General features: G+C 42.4%; 1 protein-coding gene across 1 annotated transcript in view; it reads left to right on the top strand.

Moving 5' to 3' along the window:
• The window catches only part of Tet1 (tet methylcytosine dioxygenase 1), a 42,381-nt gene extending 26,749 nt beyond the window's left edge, over window positions 1-15,632 (top strand). The window contains exons 6-13 of the mRNA XM_038343994.1: window positions 840-930; window positions 1,295-1,388; window positions 5,224-5,435; window positions 7,464-7,614; window positions 9,395-9,484; window positions 10,532-10,669; window positions 12,586-12,834; window positions 14,811-15,632. Of these exons, the coding sequence (XP_038199922.1) occupies window positions 840-930; window positions 1,295-1,388; window positions 5,224-5,435; window positions 7,464-7,614; window positions 9,395-9,484; window positions 10,532-10,669; window positions 12,586-12,834; window positions 14,811-15,632 (1,847 nt within the window). The remainder of the gene's footprint in view (window positions 1-839; window positions 931-1,294; window positions 1,389-5,223; window positions 5,436-7,463; window positions 7,615-9,394; window positions 9,485-10,531; window positions 10,670-12,585; window positions 12,835-14,810) is intronic.
• Window positions 15,633-21,126: the final 5,494 nt, after the last annotated feature.

Below are 21,126 nucleotides of genomic sequence, written 5' to 3'. Positions count from 1 at the left end.
GATGGATTTTTCTTTCTCTGAAACAAAATGACTCTGTTTGTAAGACATCAGTCTCCGCTGGTGTCACGATTACTGATCATTCTTTTTTGAAAAATTGTCTCATGTATGAGACATGAAAGTTTACCTTGTACCCTGGCTAGTCACTGTCCATCTAGGAGGCAGTGGTGGGAGAATCATCTTTGGCTTCTTAGCAAGTTCAAGGCAAGCATCGGATTGCATCAGAGAGTGTGATAGTGTGAATCAGGACTGTTTGAACTAGTCCACTTGCCATGAAGCGCTTTTATGGGTATCTCTGCAAAGGGAAAAAATATTTCTGGACTTGTCTAGGTTTCCTGAGTTCATGGTTATCAGGTTACTGGTGACCCTTTGGCAGGCCCGAAAGCCCATTGATGGACATTGAGTGCCGTGATTTTTTAAGTCAGTGATTCTCAACGCCTTGGCCGAGTGACTGACCTTTGGCTGTTGTCAGGTTTGCATCTCTCACCAGAGCAGTATGTACATGAGGAACTATAAAGGCCTCAGCATTGGGAAGGTTGAGAGGTGCTGTTCTAAGTGAACGCCGTGTTCTTAAACACACTGTCATCTCAGTAGCACCCCCATCTTCATAATTGCTAATCATTAAAAAAAAGGTAGATGAGAGAATAAAAACAATCCCCTTAAATTTTTTGGTCTTCTCTCCTTTGACGCCTAGAAGAATTAGGAGCCAGAAGGTGGCAACAGGGGCAAGTCCACTGCCAGGACCTGTTGTCTTATCCTTTCAAAAAGAAAAAGCCCCTGTGCTTTTTTTTTTTTTTTTTTTTTGCGCAAAACTGGGTCTAATAATCTTATTCCTTCCACAGATGGAGGTACACAAAAAGACAAAGGCCCATATTATACACACCTGGGGGCAGGACCAAGTGTTGCTGCTATCAGGGAGCTCATGGAGACTAGGTGAGGAGATGTGTTTCTTCCCCGCGAGCCTGGGTCAGTGCAGGGGAGTGACCCTGAGGTGAATGAAGTCCTTCCAGGAGCTCGGGGCCCTGGAGATATGCCCCCACACTACAAAGCCTATTATTACTGTACGATGGTAGAAATAGGTCAGATGACCACCAATGCTGTAACCCTAACCTCCCGATGCTTGTGTTGAGGTCAGGCTCTCGTTAGAACTGGGTAACAATCCGCCACACAGCAGCTGGCTCTTAGCCCGTGTAATTGACGATGGTTTCATTTGAACTCATGTGCATTTGTATCTTCGCTGATTTTAAGTACAGACTGTCGTTAATTAGTCCCGCCTCCGCTTGTGTTCTGTACTCAGGTACGGCCATAAAGGCAAGGCGGTACGAATTGAGAAGATAGAGTTCACGGGGAAAGAAGGCAAGAGCTCGCAGGGCTGCCCAATCGCCAAGTGTGTGAGTACCGCCAGTATACTTTTCTTGGTTCCTGGGAGAATTGATTTTCACATAGGATTTTTCACATAAGGTTTTGTTTTGGCGAAAGTGGAGAATAGGAAACTGGTGTCCCTAGTGGTCATTCACATCAAAGGGCACCAAGAAATTCCACCTAACACTGCATGGCAATAACCAAACAGGAGACTAAGAGAAAGGTTGAGGAGGGAGGGATTGTGGAGTAGAACTACGTGTCAGCTTTTCCCCTGGTCGCCGTTGGCGCTCCCGGGAGTTCTTCCAGAGGACCCAAGTCCAACTCCCAGAGCCACACAATCTACAATTGTCATTACTGTGTTCGTGTGTGGCAGAGAAACATGCAGACTAAACACCCATAGGCATAAGAATAAAGTTTTTGTTTCATGTGTGTTTGTAGCTCAGACTACATGTGTGACCCTCCTTTCTTAGCCTCCCAGACACTATAGTTATGAACATGGCCACTATGAACAAATGGGTTTTACTGTGGTCTTAATTTTTAAAATAATTTTCTGATGGCCATATTTAATTTCATTTTCTTAGTGTGCATGCACATGTATACTCCAGAGGAAAGTCCCATGGGTTCTAGGGATCCACTGACTTACCCATCTCCTTGATTCTTACTAATGAGTGCCTTTACTAAATTTGAACTTTCTTAGAAACTGTAACATCTTTATCCATTATGAATGGGAATGGTTGAACCTATGTGACTCAACATCTTCTCAGCAAATAGTTTTACACAAAGACATGTATGTAACCATCTATCAGAAGTCAAGGAGGGAGAACCAATGGCCATCAACAAAGGAATGAAGCAACAAAATTATTAATCATTGGATTAGGCTCCCCCAAACTCATATAGATGCCTGAGGTTCTGATGCAAGCACCCATCACCACCAAGCACAGAGAATTTTAAAATACCTATTTGTATTTAGTTGTGGTTGAATATTGGATCCAAGACTTGGTATGTTATTGAGTCTCCCTCTCCACCCCATTCATGTTTATCGAGCTAGGACTTATGCATCAAGCATGATTCACTGGGCTATAGCTATAACCCTCAGTCTGTAGGTAGGCTGTGCAGAGAAAATCTCTGGTACTGGGGACTATGGATCTCACTAGGTATGGAGGTCTTGTGATTATCATCTTCTCCAAGACAATAACCAGAAGCTTCCTGTTTTCTCCACCCCACTGGTTAGAGGAATACTAAGTGATCATGTCCAACTTTTTAGTGCTTGGTGGGGATTTGAACTCAGGTCCTTGTGCATAGAAAATAGGTTTGCTCGGTAAGCCCTGAAATGTGGAATTTCCTGTACCCCCACAGCATAGCAAATGAATGACAGAAAGTGCTTATGAAGCAGCACAATATTGGTGAAGAGACAAGACTTGGAAACATTTTCTTTCTTATTTTTATGTATACAGTGCTCTGCCTGCATATATGTCTGCTCGCCAGAAGAGGGCACCAGATCTCATTATAGATGGCTGTGAGCCACCATGTGGTTGCTGGGAATTGAACGGAGGACCTCTGGAAGAGCAGGCAGTGCTCTTTTGATTTTTCGAGACAGGGTTTCTCTGTGGCTTTGGAGCCTAATCTGGAAGTAGCTCTTATAGACCAGGCTGGCCTTGAACTCACAGAGATACACCTGCCTCTGCCTCCTGAGTGCTGGGATTAAAGGCATGTGCCACCACTGCCTGGCTTAGGCAGTGCTCTTAACCGCTGAGCCATCTCTCCAGCCTGGTGGAAACATTTTCAAGTCACATTGCGCTTTTACTTCCAAATTTTACAAGTTGACACATCCTTATTTTCACTGTAATTGCTGGCTATACATATATATATATATATATATATATATATATATATATATATTCCATTTCCTGAAATGGAAGCCAACAGTTCGCCACACACAGTGAATCTTCATCTGAAGAGAAGCCTCAGTGACTGATGTCCAGTTCCCAGCACCCATGTCAGGCATTATGCATGCATGTGATACACACATGCAGGCAAAGCATCGAAACGTGGGCACTGTTGTCAGAATGTAAATACTAGGAGCTGATTTTTCAATGAACCCATTTGTGCAAAAAGCCCAAACTCAAATATGTCCATCTTTATATGAATGTATAAGATATTCCTAGAATAATCCTGTCAATGGTTTTGTGAGATAGGTCCCTCTCCACCCTAGATACAATCCCCACCCCTAAGAGAAGGGGAGAGGGGAAAATGCATGCAACTGGCCTTTGACCTTGAGTTCATGCTAGAGTTTTCCTGGCCCTGAAGGCTCAGTTCCATGTTTTAATGTTTTCTATCTTTCATTTTAGCCTTAAGTTGGAATTTGTTTCATGTTCGTATTTGTGGGGGTGGAATGGTGTACGTTGGAGGACCTTTTGCATGCCAAGAAAGCATTCTATGGTTGTGATAGGCCTCCAAATATTTGAATAGCTTTTCTGATTGGCTGGTCAGGAATTCTGTAGACCAGGAGTTCTTGGATTAAATGTGTCTGCCACATATAACTATGTTGGTTCTCAGGAATTAACTAAGTCACTTAGGTTGAACCTTCATGTTGGCCCTATCTTGAGGAGCACGCACAAGCATGCACACACACGTGTGCACACGGTTAGAAGTTATTTAATATATACTTAAAATACACATGTCATACATAACCACCATTAGTGTATATTATCAATGGTGTTAGCGTACATTTTCGTGGCACAGGTTCGTTGGCCGATTTTTCTTTTTAACCATGTGAGTTTTATGCCTCACACTGTCTAGTGCTTGCTGGGCTGGGATGCCTGCAATCACTATGAAGTACAGACTGGCCTCCAGGTCTCCAGATGCTGCAATTAAAGCACTTTTTTAGCTGGCTGTGAGTTCAGAGCAAAACTGGCCCTGTGAGTCCCACCTCATGAACACAGCTAAATGGTAGCATTCATTGAAAAGAATATAAATGTTTTTTGTTTGAGACAGGGTCTACAAAGTTGACCCACCTACAGTTAGGCTCTTGCTCCCACCCCAGGAATGCTGGGATTGCAGGCACCCTTCACTTTGTGCTGGGTATATGTAGTGTTTGGGGCTGCAAGCCAGGCAAGCATTCCATCAGTTGGAGCGATATCCCAGCCAAAAAGTGTACTGTTTACATAGCAGGTTGTGTTCTCCGTAGGTAATTTAATTGCTCTATTAACATGGTAGAAATTGTATGTAGTTTGGGACTGCATGAAATCCCGATGAGTGTTCCTCTGCCATGGCAGCTCCATTTCTTGGATCTTCAGCAGTCTGACAACTGACAACCAAGGCATTTGAGGGCAGCCCCAGTGACGACTGAGGGCTCTGTCTCAGCAATAGGAAAGAACTCCCTTGACTACAAGTAACTGACACTTTTTTAACGCCCCCATGCACCAAGCCACATGTACATAAATCACGGGTAAACACTATAGACTTGAAATTTTTAATGGTGATTCCTAGGCTATATGAAGCTCTTACCAAAAAGGGTGGGAAAAACTGTTAACAGTTTCCGTCCTGCCGGTTCCAAAGAAACACACAGGTTTCCACTAATTATAAACTGTTTGTTAGCTCAGCCTTATTAACCCACAATTCTTGTCTGTGTTAGCCATATGGCATTCTCATGTCTGGCTGGTGACTTGACTAATCCGCCTTCCCAGAATTCTCCTATTCTGGCTGTCCCACCTATACTTTTTGCCTGGCCACTGGCCAATCAGCATCTTATTAAATCCATACATGTGACAAATCGTTATAGGGTACAAAGGTCATTTTCCCACAGTAGAAAACCACTCTGACCTGCGAATGTATTGTGTAGAATGACTCCATTCTCCTTTCCAGATACTTAGACAATCTAGTTCTGAAGAGAAGATTCTTTGTTTGGCCCGGGTGCGACCCGGCCACCACTGCGCAACGGCTGTGATGGTCGTGGTTATCGTGATCTGGGAAGCCATCCCTCGCTGCATGGCCGACTATCTGTATGATGAGCTTAGAATGAACTTGAGGTTCTACAGCGGGCATCCCACTGACCGCAGATGTACCCTCAATGAAAGGTAATGAGATTTGTTTTGAGAGGCTTTGACACTCCTATCTCTGTTAAGTAGCAATTGCCATGAGAGTAGTGGGGGCTTTTAAACAGCCTTTCCCAGGTGTGGCTGTACACACCGTATATATATACTACGAGGCTTCTGGACCTCCATGGGGTGAAGAGCAGCTAAGACTGCACAGTGAGACCTTGTCTTATCCTTTTCTTCTGCAAAAAAAAAAATTGCTTTAGAATTTATGAGGCTGGGGGACTAGTTTTTGAACCTCAGCCTTATTTATTTATTCATCTTGATGTGCACATACCTATCCTCCAAAAAACTAAGAATAGTAATTTCCTTATTGTATCTTACCCAATCCACTGTATAGTGAGGAAATGGCCTTCAACGGAACATTCTTTATCAGAACCTGAGGACTCTTCCCAATAAATTTAATGTAGAAATCCCATCAGTGGAGTTCTGCTCTGGCTTCCAGTATTTGTGGTCTCTCCCTACCCCATGTGTCCCGCTTTAGAAGTCTTTGGCCTTTGTTGATCTGTGTAGAACCCTGGCTTTGTAGTGAGATCTGTGCATGGGTGGCCAGCCCTCCTGGCCCTGTGCTTTAGGCCACTGTGTTAAGTGATTCTGAGTAAATTTTCTAAAAGATTATGTTTCCTATTTCCTTTTTTTAAGACAGACCCTTAATAGATAGTATAGACGATGTGCTCACACTCTCCTGCCTCTTTTTAGCATGCACATTCCAGAAGAGGGCTTTAGGTCCCACTATAGATGGTTGTGAGCCACCATGTGGATGTTGGGAATTGAACTAGAATCTCTAGAAAAGGATTCAGTGTTCTTAACCACTGAGCCTTCTCACCAGCCTATAATCATCAGCATATAACCATTTCTTACGAATTATGTGCTGGGGGCTGGAGAGATGGAGAGATGGAGGGAGGCAGAGGCTACCCTGGTCTACAAGAGCTAGTTCCAGGACAGCCAGGGCTACACAGAGAAACCCTGAATAAAAAATTGTCTACCAAGTTTATATTCCTTATGTTGCTAATTTGACCCTTTGGGCCTCACACCCATCCTGTTGTTCCTTTTTCTAAGTTCTTGAACCTTGTGCCCAGGTCATGTCTGAGCCTTTAGAGGCTCATTCATTGTGTAGCTAACATCAAAGTCATCTTATGTAGTCATTGTCTTACCTTTCACATCTATAAATTTGTTTTTTTGCTTTTGTAACCATCCTTGCTGTCCTAGAACTACCTCATTTAGACCAGGCTGGCTTTGAACTCACAGAGACCCACCACCACCTGCCCACACCTAAATTTGATTGCATCTTAAATTCAGAGCTGAGGAGTATCTCTTCCCCAGTATCACGGAAGATAAGGAAGTAAATCAATCAAATTTGGATGTATAGAGGTTTCCCGCCCTCCGCTCTCCATAACTTTAGTCCTCTATTACCTTTTTGTTTGTTTGGTGGGGGGGGTGGCGAGGTTTTCGAGAATGAGTTTCTGCGTGGAACAGGCCTGGCTGTACTGCAACACACTCTGTAGACCAGGATGTCCTTGCGTTCAGGTTAAAGGCGTGTGCCACCACTGCCCGGCTAACTTTCTATTTTTCTGACAGGGGCTAGGTTTGTTTATTTAGAATTATCTAGGCTTGTTTTAAATTCTAGTAATTTAGTGCTTCAGAGGTGCATTGTATTTATCAGTTTCTCATCACCCTCTCTATACATTATTCATGTTGTAATTATCAAGTTTTTCATTAAATTTTCCAGGGATTGTGGAGTTTCTTGTATTCACAATTCAAGTTCCATGGAAAGGAAATGAGGTTATGTTAGGGAAGATTGAACTCTACCTCATATCTGAGTCAACAAGGATAACTTACTGTCTACTTGGATTTAGAACCTTAGACATTAATTAAGAACCAAAAATAGATTCAGAGTGGAGAGATTTGATTGTGAATTTTTGGCTGGATGTATGTAGCTAGCAATGGTAAATATTAGAACATCTCTGTATTACTGTGAGCTTGGCTAATATCCTGTTTGACGTCTTCCAGTCGCACCTGCACCTGCCAAGGCCTCAATCCATTGACATGTGGCGCATCTTTCTCCTTTGGCTGTTCATGGAGCATGTTTTTGAACGGCTGTAAGTTTGGGAGAAGCCCAAACCCCAGAAAGTTCAGACTTGCTCCAAACTTTCCATTAAACGTGAGTTTCCCTTTTAATTTTCGGGTACCATCTACAGTGTAGTCCCTAAAATTTTTGAGAACAGATATATATATGTTCATTTTCTAAATATGTCAGGTAAAGACTATTTAAATAAATTGTCCGTGGGTCTGTCTTCCTGCTATCCAACACCAGAGGAACCCTAGCCAGATTAGATCAAACCATTTGCTAGCCCTTTAAAGACTAAAGAAAACTTTCTGCTCACAGAGCTACTATAGGAGAATCACTGGATCACGACGTTTTACCAGAAGAAGACGCATGAGACCCATAAAACCCAGGCGGATGTTTCCAGAACACAGGGCTCAGGTGAGTACAGAATTTATTCATCTTCTTAAATTTAACATGAACTTGGATCCATTACCATCACTAAATTGGCACATGATTATTAGGAACAAAGTTCTTCCCCTAATTACATGTTTGATTGTTGAGTGTGGTGGGGTGGAGTAAGGCATGAGGATTTGCTACTAGCAACAGTTTGAGCTGCTTCCAAGAAAGCACGTTTGGTTTGTTTTTATTTATTATTTATTTATTTGAGCAAGGTTTTGGAAACAGGGTTTCTCTGTGCAACAGCCCTGGCTGTGCTGGAAATCAGAACACTGTGCTGTTGCCTCTGGGCAGAAGAGAGTGGTGTGTGCATCAGCTATATAAGCTAAAGCCAAGGATTGGGGTGGCGCACACCATTAATTCCAGCACTTGGGAGGTAGAGGCTGGTGGATCTCTGAGTTCGAGGCCAGCCTGGTCTACAAGAGTTACTTCGAGGACAGGATTCAAAGTTCAAAGCCACAGAGAAGCCCTGGCTCGAAAAACCAAAAAAAAAAAAAAAAAAAAGACACTTCTCCAGATGTTCCTTATTGATCGTAATTAGTCAAGAGTCTCTTTGCAAATGGAGTCGCTAAGAACAGCGTTCCAGGGACCAAATGTTTGTTTGAAATAATGATATCAGACTGTCCAAGTGGGGAATGTTTGACATTTCCCACGTGAGTGATGTTATCCAGGAGTGTTTCTGCAGGTCCAGTGCTCCCCAAACACCAGGAAGGCAAAGCCATGAGGAGGCTGGAACGATACCTGACGGTTAAGGGCAGGGTTTTGCTTCCTTTCTTAACTTTACCCAAAACTATCATACGGGTGATGAATTCCTCATTCTGTCACACTGGTTTGTCCACAGAATACCAGGTACTACTATATAAAATGTGGCTTTCTCAGTGTGGACAGAGTGTGTCCCTCGGTGTGTCCCTCACCTGTAGCATTTACAATGTAGAAGACAACTCTCAGTGTATCTCCTCTCCCCCATAGCCTTGGCAAGAGCAGTTTTTTATTTAAAAGACACAAAATTGGGGCTGGAGAGATGGCTCAGAGGTTAAGAGCATTGCCTGCTCTTCCAAAGGTCCTGAGTTTAATTCCCAGCAACCACATGGAGGCTCACAACCATCTGTAATGGGGTCTGGTGCCCTCTTCTGGCCTGCAGGCATACACACAGAATATTGTATACCTAATAAATAAATAAATAAATGAATAAATGAATGAATGAATGACACAAAATCTTTAAATGAACTGGCTAGACTGCCAAGTGTTGAGCTTGCAGCCATGCTTATTTGTGTTTGTGTTTATTTCAAGAGTCCAGTTCTGTTTTTATTCTCTGCATCAAGGGCAGATCTGGAATATATCGTTCATTATATAGGTTTCCATGTTATAACGTCTAGTATTCTACTCACTGTATTATGAAGTTTCATACCTGTAACGCCCTTTACACCTTTTCCTGTAGGAAAAGAAACTTGAAGAGCTTTTTCACAAATTGGCTGATGATTTAGCTCCCGTTTATAAGCAGATGGCTCCGGTGGCTTATCAAAATCAGGTAAGTTTTTTGTAGGCCTCATTAAGTGTACATGTAAAATTTCTATGTAAATAGTTATTAATTGGATTATTGGTGGGGGGGCCTACTTGCTTAGAAGTAGTGGTCTGCCATCCTTATTAAGCTGTCTGTATCTGCCAGACATAAACAGAATCTAGTGGGTGGCTATCCTGATCTACAAGGTACCTTATTTCAAAATGGTAAGGATAGAAAAGATGGCACCACTCCAGAAACCAGCCTGGTCTACATAGAGTGCCATTCTCGGATCCATAGAGAGACCCTGTCTCAATCCTCACCACCCCACTTAAGCCCTCCCAAGATTCTGCAGAGTACACACATACTGGGTGTGGTGAACTCTGAGTTCAAGGTTAGCTTGTTCTCAAGAGTTCCAGGATACCCAGGGTTATAAGAGAAACCCTGTCAAAAACAACAACAAAACAGCCGGGCGGTGGTGGCGCACGCCTTTAATCCCAGCACTCAGGAGGCAGAGGCAGACGGATCTCTGTGAGTTCGAGACCAGCCTGGTCTACAAGAGCTAGTTCCAGGACAGGCCCCAAAGCCACAGAGAAACTCTGTCTCGAAAAAACAAAAAACAAAAAACAAAACAAAACAAAAAAAAACAACAACAAAACAAACATAATAAAATATAGAGACAGACGCAGGTAGCTTATAGTTCACAAAATGGGTACTTTGTGCTTCTCAGACACTCATTCATTCATTCATTCATTCATTCATTCATTGTTTACCCTTCAGGGAAGGGGTTCATGCCTGTTGCCAGTTTGTAACTCAAATCAACAGTCAAAGCACCTTTATCAGCTGAGGATCTTATCTGCCATCCCTTAATACCCTGTGTGGTTTTACACACATGTATGTATACACACCTACATACAAGATCATATGTAGGAGTTGACGGAGGAAAAAACATTCGGGATAGGTCCAGTGGTTTAGAATAGAATATTGGCTGGTGTTTTGAAGACACAGGGCCAACTCCAGGTGCACACATGTGAGAGTCATGTGTAGACAACCACCCATAAGTCTTTTTTTTTTAAGGTGAAATATGAAGATGTCGCTGGAGACTGTCGTCTTGGTACTAAGAAAGGCCGTCCTTTCTCTGGTGTCACCTGTTGCTTGGATTTCTGTGCCCATTCTCACAGGGATATTCACAACATGATTAATGGAAGCACTGTGGTATGTACTCAAGTGACTTTAGTTCTCTTTGCTTTCTGTGTCTAGACATGGTTTCTCTGTGTAGCCCTGGATGTCCTGGGTCTCACATATATGGGCATACATTTGTTGCTGGACAGGGCTGCTCATCCTTTTAACCCCAGCAAACAAGAGGTTAAGGCACCTGGATCTCTGTGTTCTATAGTAGTGTGGGTCTATAGTGAGTTCCTGGACAGTTGAGGCTAGACCCTTTCTAGGAGCCAAAAGGGTAGAGGACACCAGGAGCACATTGTCCATAGGAGGGTTGACAGTGGCTCCCATTTGGGGTCCTCTCCATGTATACCTTATAAGCTGTAGCTTGGTGTTTTCGTGGGGCTTCCTATCCTGGGATTGACCCTTGGGACCCTCTTCTTCCCTCCTGGGTTTCTGCATCCAGTCATCGTGATGTTTATCTCTATGTTCAGTGGGAGAGAGGGGCTGGGAGTAGATGGACTGAAATCTTCAGGAATATAAGAGACAAGAATAGGGCTGGAGGGATGGCACTGACTGCTCCTCCAGAGGTCATGATTTCAATTCCCAACAAGCACATTGTGGCTCACAACCATCTGTAATGATCTGATGCCCTGTTGCATGGAGATGTGCATACGGGAGAAACATTATATACATGATAAACCTTAAAATAAAAAGGAAATGTAAGTAGATTTGAATTACGTTTATTATATTTTTATTTATTCAGTTTAGTATTTTGAGACAGGACTGGCCTGGAACTCTGTAACCGTCTTCTTGCTCCTGAGTGCTGGGATTGAAGGCATGCTCCAACACTGCCTGGCTCAATTATAATTTTTTGCCCTATATGTAATAGTTCAGTTGTGTATGTGCGCATACCACCTGCATACCTGGAGTCCATTGGAAGTTCATTAAGGATAAAAGTTTTTCTGGAACTGCAGTTATGAATAGCTTCAAACTGCCATCTCAGTGTTGGGTCTTTTATTTTTGATTTACAAATAAATGCTTTAAGAAATAATGATAGGGGCTGGAGAGATGGCTCAGAGGTTAAGAACATTGCCTGCTCTTCCAAAGGTCCTGAGTTCGACTCCCAGCAACCACATGGTGGCTCACAACCATCTGTAATGGGGTATGGTGCCCTCTTCTGGCCTGCAGGCATACACACAGACAGAATATTGTATATATAATAAATAAATATTTAAAATAAAAAGAAATAATGATAGATCTAACTGGGCTTTGGTGGTGCATGCCTTTTATCCCAGCACTAGGGAGGCAGAGGCAGGTAGACCTCTGAGTTTGAGGCCAGTCTGGTTTACAAGAGCTAGTTCCAGGACAGGCTCCAAAGCTACAGAGAAACTTCTGTCTCGAAAAACAAACAAACATAACAAAAAAAAGGGGGGGGGGCCACCTCATACGCATAATGTCAACCCAGTTATCTTTTCCATCAGTCCTGCGATTGGTAGGGGTTGAGATTGTGCTAGGTATATCTGTGTTCGCGTCTATTTTATATTTTCACATCATATAGCTCCGGGGCTTTTCTTAAGGTTTCTATTCCTGTGAAGAGACACCATGACTGGTGACTCGCATTAATTGGGGTGGCTCCCCACCATAATGGTGGGGAGGGGAGCATGGTGACGTGCAGGCAGGCATGTGCAGGCCACAGGAAGTCTGACAGTAAGCTCACCCCTACACTTTCTCCAACGATGCGGTACCTGTTGGCAAGGTTCAGTTCCCAGCAAGCACCAGGGTTAGACTGAACACAACCTGATGGGGCCAAGTCCATCAAATTAAGCCGGAGTGCCTTGCTTCATAGTAAGTTGGAAGCCTAACTGGGCTCCAAAAGGAATTGTTCTAAAGAGAAGGAAAGTAAGAATATATATCTATTTGTTTTGCTTTGTGATCATTTATGCTTCCTCCCCCTCCTTCTTCCTTAGGTTTGTACTTTGCTTCGTGAAGATCTCCGCGACTCGAAAAATCCCAAGGACGAACAGTTCCATGTCCTCCCTTTACACCGGCTTGCCGACACCGATGAATTTGGCTCCCGAGAGGGAATGGAAGAAAAGATCCGCTCTGGGGCCATTGAGATCGTTCAGCCATCCAGGAAGAAAAAACTACGTTTCAAGGAGCCTATTCCTCGGTGTGGGAAGAGAAGGACCACTATGATGGAGCAGAACAAGAAACCAGTTCCCGCTGCACTGAAAAGGAAGAGGAGCTCCTCGAGTAAGTGTGATTCCCCGCTGCCCCCAGGAGCCAGACTGGTGTTCCCTGAACGCCTTTCCTCCCCTGAAAGGCTTGACCTTCAGAGAGGGTTTTCCCTCTTTATATTTTTTAATTTCCCAATTACTCTCACTTGACGCTAGTGTTCTTCCTCCTCCTCTTGCTCCTTCAAGAAAAGAATCAAAAGCAACATACATAAGCAAATTATAACACATCTCAAAATCACCACACAACAGAAATGACTCCATTTTTCTTTTCATCCTCTCTGATTCCTCATTCACATTATTTTTTAAAGTATTTATTTATTTATTATGTATACAATATTCTGCCTGCACGTATCCCTGTGGGCCAGAAGAGGGCATCAGATCTTATTACAGATGGTTAGGAGCCACCACGTGGTTGCTGGGAATTGAACTCAGGACCTCTGGAAGAGCAGCCAGTGCTCTTAACCTGTGAGCCATCTCGCCAGTGCCCATTCGCATTATTTATACATTTGCCTTTCCTTGTTTTTAGTCAGCTGTTATATTCAAGGACTGCTGCCAGTTTTTGGTTAATAATAACATTGTAGTAATGCTATCTTTGATTTTTGTTTTTCAAAACAGGGTTTCTTCATGTTGCTCTGTTGCTCTGCTTGTCCTGTATACCCGGCAGGCTCCAAATCTGCAGAGATCTGCCTGCTTTTGGGATTAATAGCAGTCAACAACAACACCCGCTACCTGGTTGTTTTTGGTTTTTTTTTTTGTTTGTTTGTTTGTTTTTCAAGACAGTGTTTCTCAGACCAGGCAAGTGTCCTGGGAAGTTAGTGCCTGTGTGTGCCACTACTGTCCGGCTGTCTTTTTAACTAAAATAGCTTTTGTATCAAAAAGTGTAATTACCTTCATCTTGAGGCTCACAGTGCATAATATCTCTGCTCCTGAGATATCTTACTCCTCATGCCCGAGTGCTGGGCATAAAGGTGTGCGCCATCACCACCTGACTGCATGCTTTTTCATGCTTCATAGATTTCTTGGTAAGAGTGTTTGAAGTGACATTGGCTCTGGCTGGCCTTGCCCTTTTGTCCCATTCTCTCTGCCTTGCTAATCAGCCCCCTTTGGCTCATGCTATCATGGTGGTCCCCCCCTTTACCTTAAAAGCCTGTCTTGCCTATGTGCCATGTCTGTCTCCTATCCAGAGGACATCCTCTGAGACAAATACCCTTTTCCCCTCTGCCTTGTCCCCTTTCCCTTATCTCTTTCATCCCATCTCCTAGCCTGCAAGGTTCTGAGTCAGAAAGCAGGTCACAGAGAAAGCCCCAACTGTTCATGAAGTCCTTCAGTGTTGTCTGCCTAATTCAGTATTTTTTTTAACCAGATCTTGGTCCATTTCCAATACTGGAAATCCTTCTCATCAATATTGATTTGATAATTCTGGAATTGGGCCTAGGCGTGATGCTTTCCACTTTTTTTTTCTATATATAGCTATGCCTATCCTAGAACTAGCTCTTGTGGACCTGCCTCCGCCTCCCGAGTGCTGTGATTAAAGGCGTGTGCCATCAGCGCCCGGCTTTCCACTTTATTTTTAAAGGATCTCAATGTTTCGAGCAGAGTCTGAAATCTTAGCTTGTATAACAGTAGGATCTTTAGAGTTTTTAATTTTCAAATGAATCTGAAAGACAGGAAAAATGACACACTAGTTCACAAAATATTGAAACAGGAGGACTCCATACATATTATAAAGATATAGACTATACCATATTCTAAAGATGAGAATGTAAAAAAAAAAAACATTCTTTTTTACACATGCATTTTACCTGCACCACACGCATTCCTGATGTTGAGATCAGAAGAGAGTGCTTGTTAACACCAGGAGGCAGAAAACCCACTTTAGAGAAAACACAAGCAACCTACAAGTGAAAGATAACTTAGAGGTTTAGCAGTGCAAGGGGAGTCAAATTGAAACCAAGCCCCATTTTATTTTCAAAGGTTCAGACAACACTAAAAGCTCATCAGCCTCATCTACTCATCAGCCGGTGAATGAAGAAGCAGGTGCCTGTACGTACAATAACACAGCCTCAGGCGGGTTTCCAGAAACAAGTAGTGGTCTCCCCTGTACAATGCCCTCCGGTGCTAATGTAGCTGCTGGTGCTGGAACTGAACAGCCTGGTGAAGCAGCTCCTCTTCCTCAACCCTCTCTCCCCATAGCAGACACCCCTCTCTCTACCCCATCTGAGCAGCTACCATTCCTCAGCTGTGCTCATGAACTGGATTCCTGTCAGGTGGAAGACGGGCAGCACTCTGAAGCAGAGGAGCCTCTCTCAGATGGTGCCCTCTCAGATGACCAGTCCTCCGAGGATGACGAACCTCAGCTTGAGGAGTATTATTCAGAGAATGAGAAGATCTTCTTTAATCCTAGCTATGGCGGAGTGGCCATAGCACCCCTTCATGGTTCAGTGATTATTGAATGTGCCCGGAGAGAGGTTCATGCTACCACCCCTGTGCAAGATGCCAAACGAGAGAAGCCCTCACGGATGTCCCTGGTATTGTACCAGCACAAAGGCCTGATTCTCCCCTGCCATGGTTTTTATTTCAACAGGATTAAGTTTGAGTCTAAAATTTTTAAGAAAAAGGCTGCAGAACGGAAGGGTCCTGATATATCATCATTTGTAGCCAATTTACTGTCTAATATTCCTTCTCGTATTGCACCAACCTTAACCCGTGATAATGTTGTCACTGTGTCCCCTTATGCGCTCACTCACGTTGCAGGACCCTACAACCATTGGATCTGAAGGCTTTTTTTCCCCATAATGCCTTTGCTAGTGCAGTTTAGTTCCTACGGTGCTGTTCAAAAGAAAGTCACGTTGTTGTTTACTAACTGTATCTTCATTTCACACATTTGAACTCTGAGGTCAAATTTATGAAGTGGGTAGGTACTTAACTGTGACTATTTTGATTGAGAATTAGTGGAAGGTGTACATTCTCAGCAAAGATAATGGTTTTATATCTTGGTTAGGTGTTGACCATGACAGAATCATAGTTTGGTGCTCAAATTAAGTTTCTTTACTACAAAGAGGATTTTAACAGGTTCCTACAATAAGATGTAAAAACCAAGACACACAGTGTTCGCTCTACAGTTCCTGGTGCTTAACCACATGACATGTAGTAATGAGCTGAATGACTGTTTCATGGTGCCGTCCTCCCAGCATCTTCCGATCATTGCTATATGTCTGCACATTTGAAATAAACCAATGAAATGCTTTCTCTTACAATATCTCTCCTGTATAAAATAGTTCTTTATTCTAGGGATGATTGGAGGCTGTTCGTTAACTGTAAATATATATATATTTTTAAAAGCACTTTCTATTTTTAAAAGTAACTTGAAATAACATAGTAGCAAAATCCTATTGTCTATTATGTATGCATATTTGCATAGCAGAAAAGTCATTTATTGTATAGAGTTCCATCCTGTTAACTGCAGCCTGTATTTAAAACTGTTCTTTCTATTCATAAAATCCAAAAAAATGAAAATACAAATTGCCACCAATATCATTTTCCCTCTTTTAACTAGAAAAGTATTGTCTTTAGTGTCCTCATGATTGATGTTCATCATGACACATATTTTCAATGGTAGAAGGGACAAATTGGGATCAATCAAATCCTCCCAGTGTTTCCACATGAGAATAGTTAAGTAAGTTTTCCCTCCCAAATGAGAAAATTTCCTGTAGAAATAATTTAGGGGGGAAATGCTATTACCAATATTGCTTCTGGCCCAGAGTCACATAGAAAAATTTATACTGTAAGCCAATTAAGAGCCTAACTATTCATTAATCTTAACCTTTTGGGTTTAGGTTATTGACAATTTAATTGGCAATTCAAACTTTGGTAATCCCCATTTTGAAGGTCACAGGTAAAACTGGCATTCTGATTACTTTCGTGTTCCAATATTCTTCCCATATATATACCAAGAAAGACACCCTAAATAAAACCTAGACCCAAAAGAAATACAAATGCACAGGTGCTATGACAAAGAATTGGATTTTCCAGAAGTCCAGGAACCCTAATGGTGCTTCTCAGATGCCATATGAAGTCCACGACTGTCATCATAATCTCGGTGCGAATGCAAACAGTTCCAGCAAAGCTCTCCAGAGAATAACTTATTAAAATAATATATGGTGCGAAGTTTCTGACTAAGGGAATTGAAGAGGTCGGGATTGTAAATAAATGTCCATCAACATTCCATTTGCAAATAGAAATGTGAATACATACAGTAGGGTATATACAGTATATACAGTAGGGTAATTTGTTGACCTGATTATTTTGTGTGCCTTAGATTTCTGTTTAAGAACAAGTCTATTTTCAAAGCCTAGGGTTTCTTACACATGTAAGTATGTAACTGATTCTTTGTTGCTTCAGCTACGTCGGTATTTGTTAGTACGTACTATCAGGAAAGGTCCCCTGTGAAGTTACCTTTGAGGTTTTAGGCCTTAGCTCCCATTAGAAATTGTTTCCTTGCCATGCTGTGCAGTATTCATCCATTTGTCCTAAAATGCACATTTAATTTAATCTTTACATTTAATCGATCCATTTGATTTTGTTTTTCTTGAATCACCACCTAGGACGTAATCTAAAAGGCAGTGGTGGTGCACATCTTTAATCCCAGCAGAGGCAGGCAGCTCTCCATGAGTTCTGGACAGCCAGAACGAAAATCTAAACAACAGTAATGATTTCAAACTTGAACCTGCTCTGTAAACCACACTGCCCTGGGACTCACAGATCCACTTGTGTTTTCCTTCTGAGTGCTCGTGATTAAAGGTGTACGCCACCACGCCTGGCTCAACAATGGTCTTATGAAAAAACAAAGTGAATTGCTTTGAGATGACCAGACACTCTCCATGGTAACTCAGTTGATGCTCTGATGACTTTCCTGGTGGAACAGGCTCGCCTACAATTCACAGAAATCTACCTGCCCCTGCCTCTGCTGAGATTAAAGCTATACTCCACCCCTCAACAAGCTGTTTTTTCTTCTTGTGCTTGGCAGCTTCATATCTACCTTGTATATGTACCCAGTAGGTACCAAATGAACCTTGTCATTAGCTTCATTGAAATACATTGTTGGGACATGAGGCTAATAGAGGTGAACTTCTGCAGCATGTTAGCAGAGCTGCAACAGGTGGGAACTGTAGGCCAGTCACCCAGCACTTAGCTGACTTCACAGGAAGTCAACTACTTTCTAGTACTTTTATTCCTGATCAATATTCCACAAAAGCATATATAATGCTAACATGTTGAGAGACTTCTATGTGGGATAAAGCTGTCACATCACTTACGTCTTCCATCCATTGTGGGCACATTAGCTGGAATGTGCCAATCGAGGAGGTGGATGCAGTTGCCTTTAGTTACACCACTCAGTGTATAGTGATGTGATCTTCCTGCAATAGAAGTCACAAAGCTCAAGCCCTGTGCCCACAGAACAGATGGTACCTATCAGCATGGAATTGCGTGAAGGCCGCTCTGTTCTTAGAACTATACAAGTTTTCTCACCCTGGGAGTACAGTCTTACTGAGAACTATCCTTATTTTTGCACAAGTCAAAAATAAAGCAGCTTTCTGTCCTCCAGGGAGGTTCAGAAAAAGAAAGGTAATGGTAAAATTAGGTCAAGATTCCCTTGACTATCAATGAAAACTAGCCTGTTAACTCTGAGCTATAAACAAGGCAGTCCTTGTCTTTGCCATTCTCTCTGGAACCTAGTAGTGTTCAGAGGTCTTGAGGACTGAGTGGAAATACGCTGAGGAAAGCGTATTTTCAGTGTATATACTCCCTGGTTGCTCAATTCCTTCCTGCCCCTGCCTAGTGAAATGCCAGCCGTTACTTGTGATGTGGCCATCTTTAGAAGTGGGGATGCTGGTTTATTGTGCATAGCACTCCGAAGCTCGCTGTACTTTGTTTTTCTCCAATGTGGCATATTTAGCCCTGTGGTATAGTTATTGCTTGGTTGTTTAAGACCTCTAGATTTTTCCAAGTGAAGCAGGTGTTCTCATAGCATGAGAAAATATATAATGCCAATCCTGTTGTCAGGAAGGCCATTCAGACAGTGAGTCAGTCCTCCCACACACAACTTGATTCCGTGTGAAAATTCCTGGGCATGCTTTTCTTTTCTCTGTGTACTGGAAATATGCTTCTGTATTGAGTTGTGGAGCTGGACATTTAGAGTCTGGTGGGTCTTGTGTAGTCAGTCCTGAACTATGGCTGAGAATGCTGAATTTCTCCTTTTGAAGCTGGGTTGCACTATGCAGCCCTGGCTTGCCTGGAGCTTGAGGAGACCAAGCTGGCCTTGTATGACAGAGATTCCTCCTGCCTCTGCCTACACCAAGGCTTGCTGTGTGCTCAGAAAGCATTCTTATCCATCTTCCCACCCTAGACCTTGTTTTTTTGTTTCTTGTAGTGCTTTTTCTGAAATTCCTACTTTAGGTATCTTACTTGTTAGTGTATAGACACAGGGCACCCTGCCCAGATAACCAATAGGCTCAGAATATGGTATTCACAATATCAGTTTGACCCTGAGGCCCCATTGTGTTCAAAATTGTCTTGTGGCTGTCTGAAATGCCTCTACAGGGTTAATTTTCCTTATTCCTTTTGCACCTTTTGATTTCCTTGTGATTAAAAAAAATCTGCTCTTGTGTTTCCTGGCTCCATCTCCGAGATCATCCCTTATACAGATGCATCCGGTTCATTTAAGTTGCCATTGGTTGGATTCCTCACTGCTGCCTTCCTCTTTGAGACAACATCTCCTGTAGTCCAGGCTGTCTTTAAAATTACTTTGCCTAGCATCTTGGCATATCTTTTAAAATTTGTCACAAAGTCCTAAGCCCAATTTGGCTCGATCTGTAATCCCAACTGCTTGAGAGGCTGAAGCAGACAGAACTCAGTGACCCAGTGCTTCCTGACCATGCTGGAATGGGGCCCATCACCCAAGACTGCAGGAAGAATCAAAAGTGCAGCACTTTGCAGTTAGGAGTAAAGACAATTTAAACCACGCTCATTCTCTTGTGTGGCTTTTTCAACCCCATCTGCTATGTTACAAATCAGCCAGGCTGTTTTAGTCAATGTTTGTTTCCTAAGCTAAATTTACTTCTGAAAATCTTCAACTACAATAGGGTAATAATATCCCTGGTATATATACTCAAACCCCCAGCTCAGGCCTTATAGCCCCAAGGCACTACACATGATCTAGGTTCCAAAATAACCTGGTGCTTTTCTTTTTGGCACACCCAACTTGAAACCAAGAAGTACCTGTAGCATTTCTTATCTGTTCTCTTCAAGTAGACACCAAAATCTAGGTAATATTTTTAAAACAAATCGGATATTAAAATAAGCATTTCTCCCTTGGTATGGTCCACACACCTGTAACACCAGCTCATGGGGAGACTTTTGTAGGATTTGGTAGATTTTAGTATGATTTAGTAGTAGGATTTTAGATGTAAGACCAGTCTCAACTATAAGAGATCCTGTCATAACAACTTTTGATCCCCAATATTGACACCAAACACAGCTCTCTTGCACTCACCACCGAGCAAGTCTAGGAATATAAATAATGTAACCATGGGTGCTTTGCTTCTGTGTGTGCGCGCCATATTGCAGGGCCCATAGAAGCCAGTAGGGTCCCCTGGAACTGGAGTGAGCTGTTGTGAGCTGCCATCAGGGTGCTGTAACATAACCAAGCTGCTCTGGAAGAGTAAGAAGTGCTCTTAACCAGTGAGCCACCAACAGATGAGATGCTCTTAAACTTCAGAGTGCTACATATAAATATACAGGAAAACCTGAATTAGGGTTTTACTGAATAGAGCTAATAGAAAAATATATAAGTTATTTATAAAACATCTTAGCAGTTTTGTTTCTGTTTGTTTACCTAGCTATGTTCATTAACATTAAAGTCTCAGTTCTTTTATGCATTAAAGATTAGGTTTGTGGTTTATATTTATTGTGTGTAGAACAGGTTCAAAATATAGCTCTAACTGACCTGGAAAATTCAGTATAGTCCAGGACCAAGTTCTATGATCCCTAGGTGCAGGGATTGCATGTGGGAACCACCCTATTCACTGATCAGAAGCATAGAGAATAACCCTTTACTATTCATAGGAAGACAAAATAAATTTTTCACCAAGTAATTTTTTAAATAGGACTTTTAAAGCACCTCACAAGTTTAATATATTTGTTTAAATATATTGAGATGGAGGTTTCTTGAAGGCAATGGTGTTACCTGAAGAACTTTAGTTCCTAACCCTT

Source organism: Arvicola amphibius, chromosome 9 (genome assembly GCF_903992535.2).
Source record: "Arvicola amphibius chromosome 9, mArvAmp1.2, whole genome shotgun sequence".
In the NCBI taxonomy this organism is placed as follows: domain Eukaryota; kingdom Metazoa; phylum Chordata; class Mammalia; order Rodentia; family Cricetidae; genus Arvicola; species Arvicola amphibius.
The sequence above is the reverse complement of the archived record's forward strand: the minus strand, read 5'-3'. Positions and strand labels throughout refer to the sequence as shown.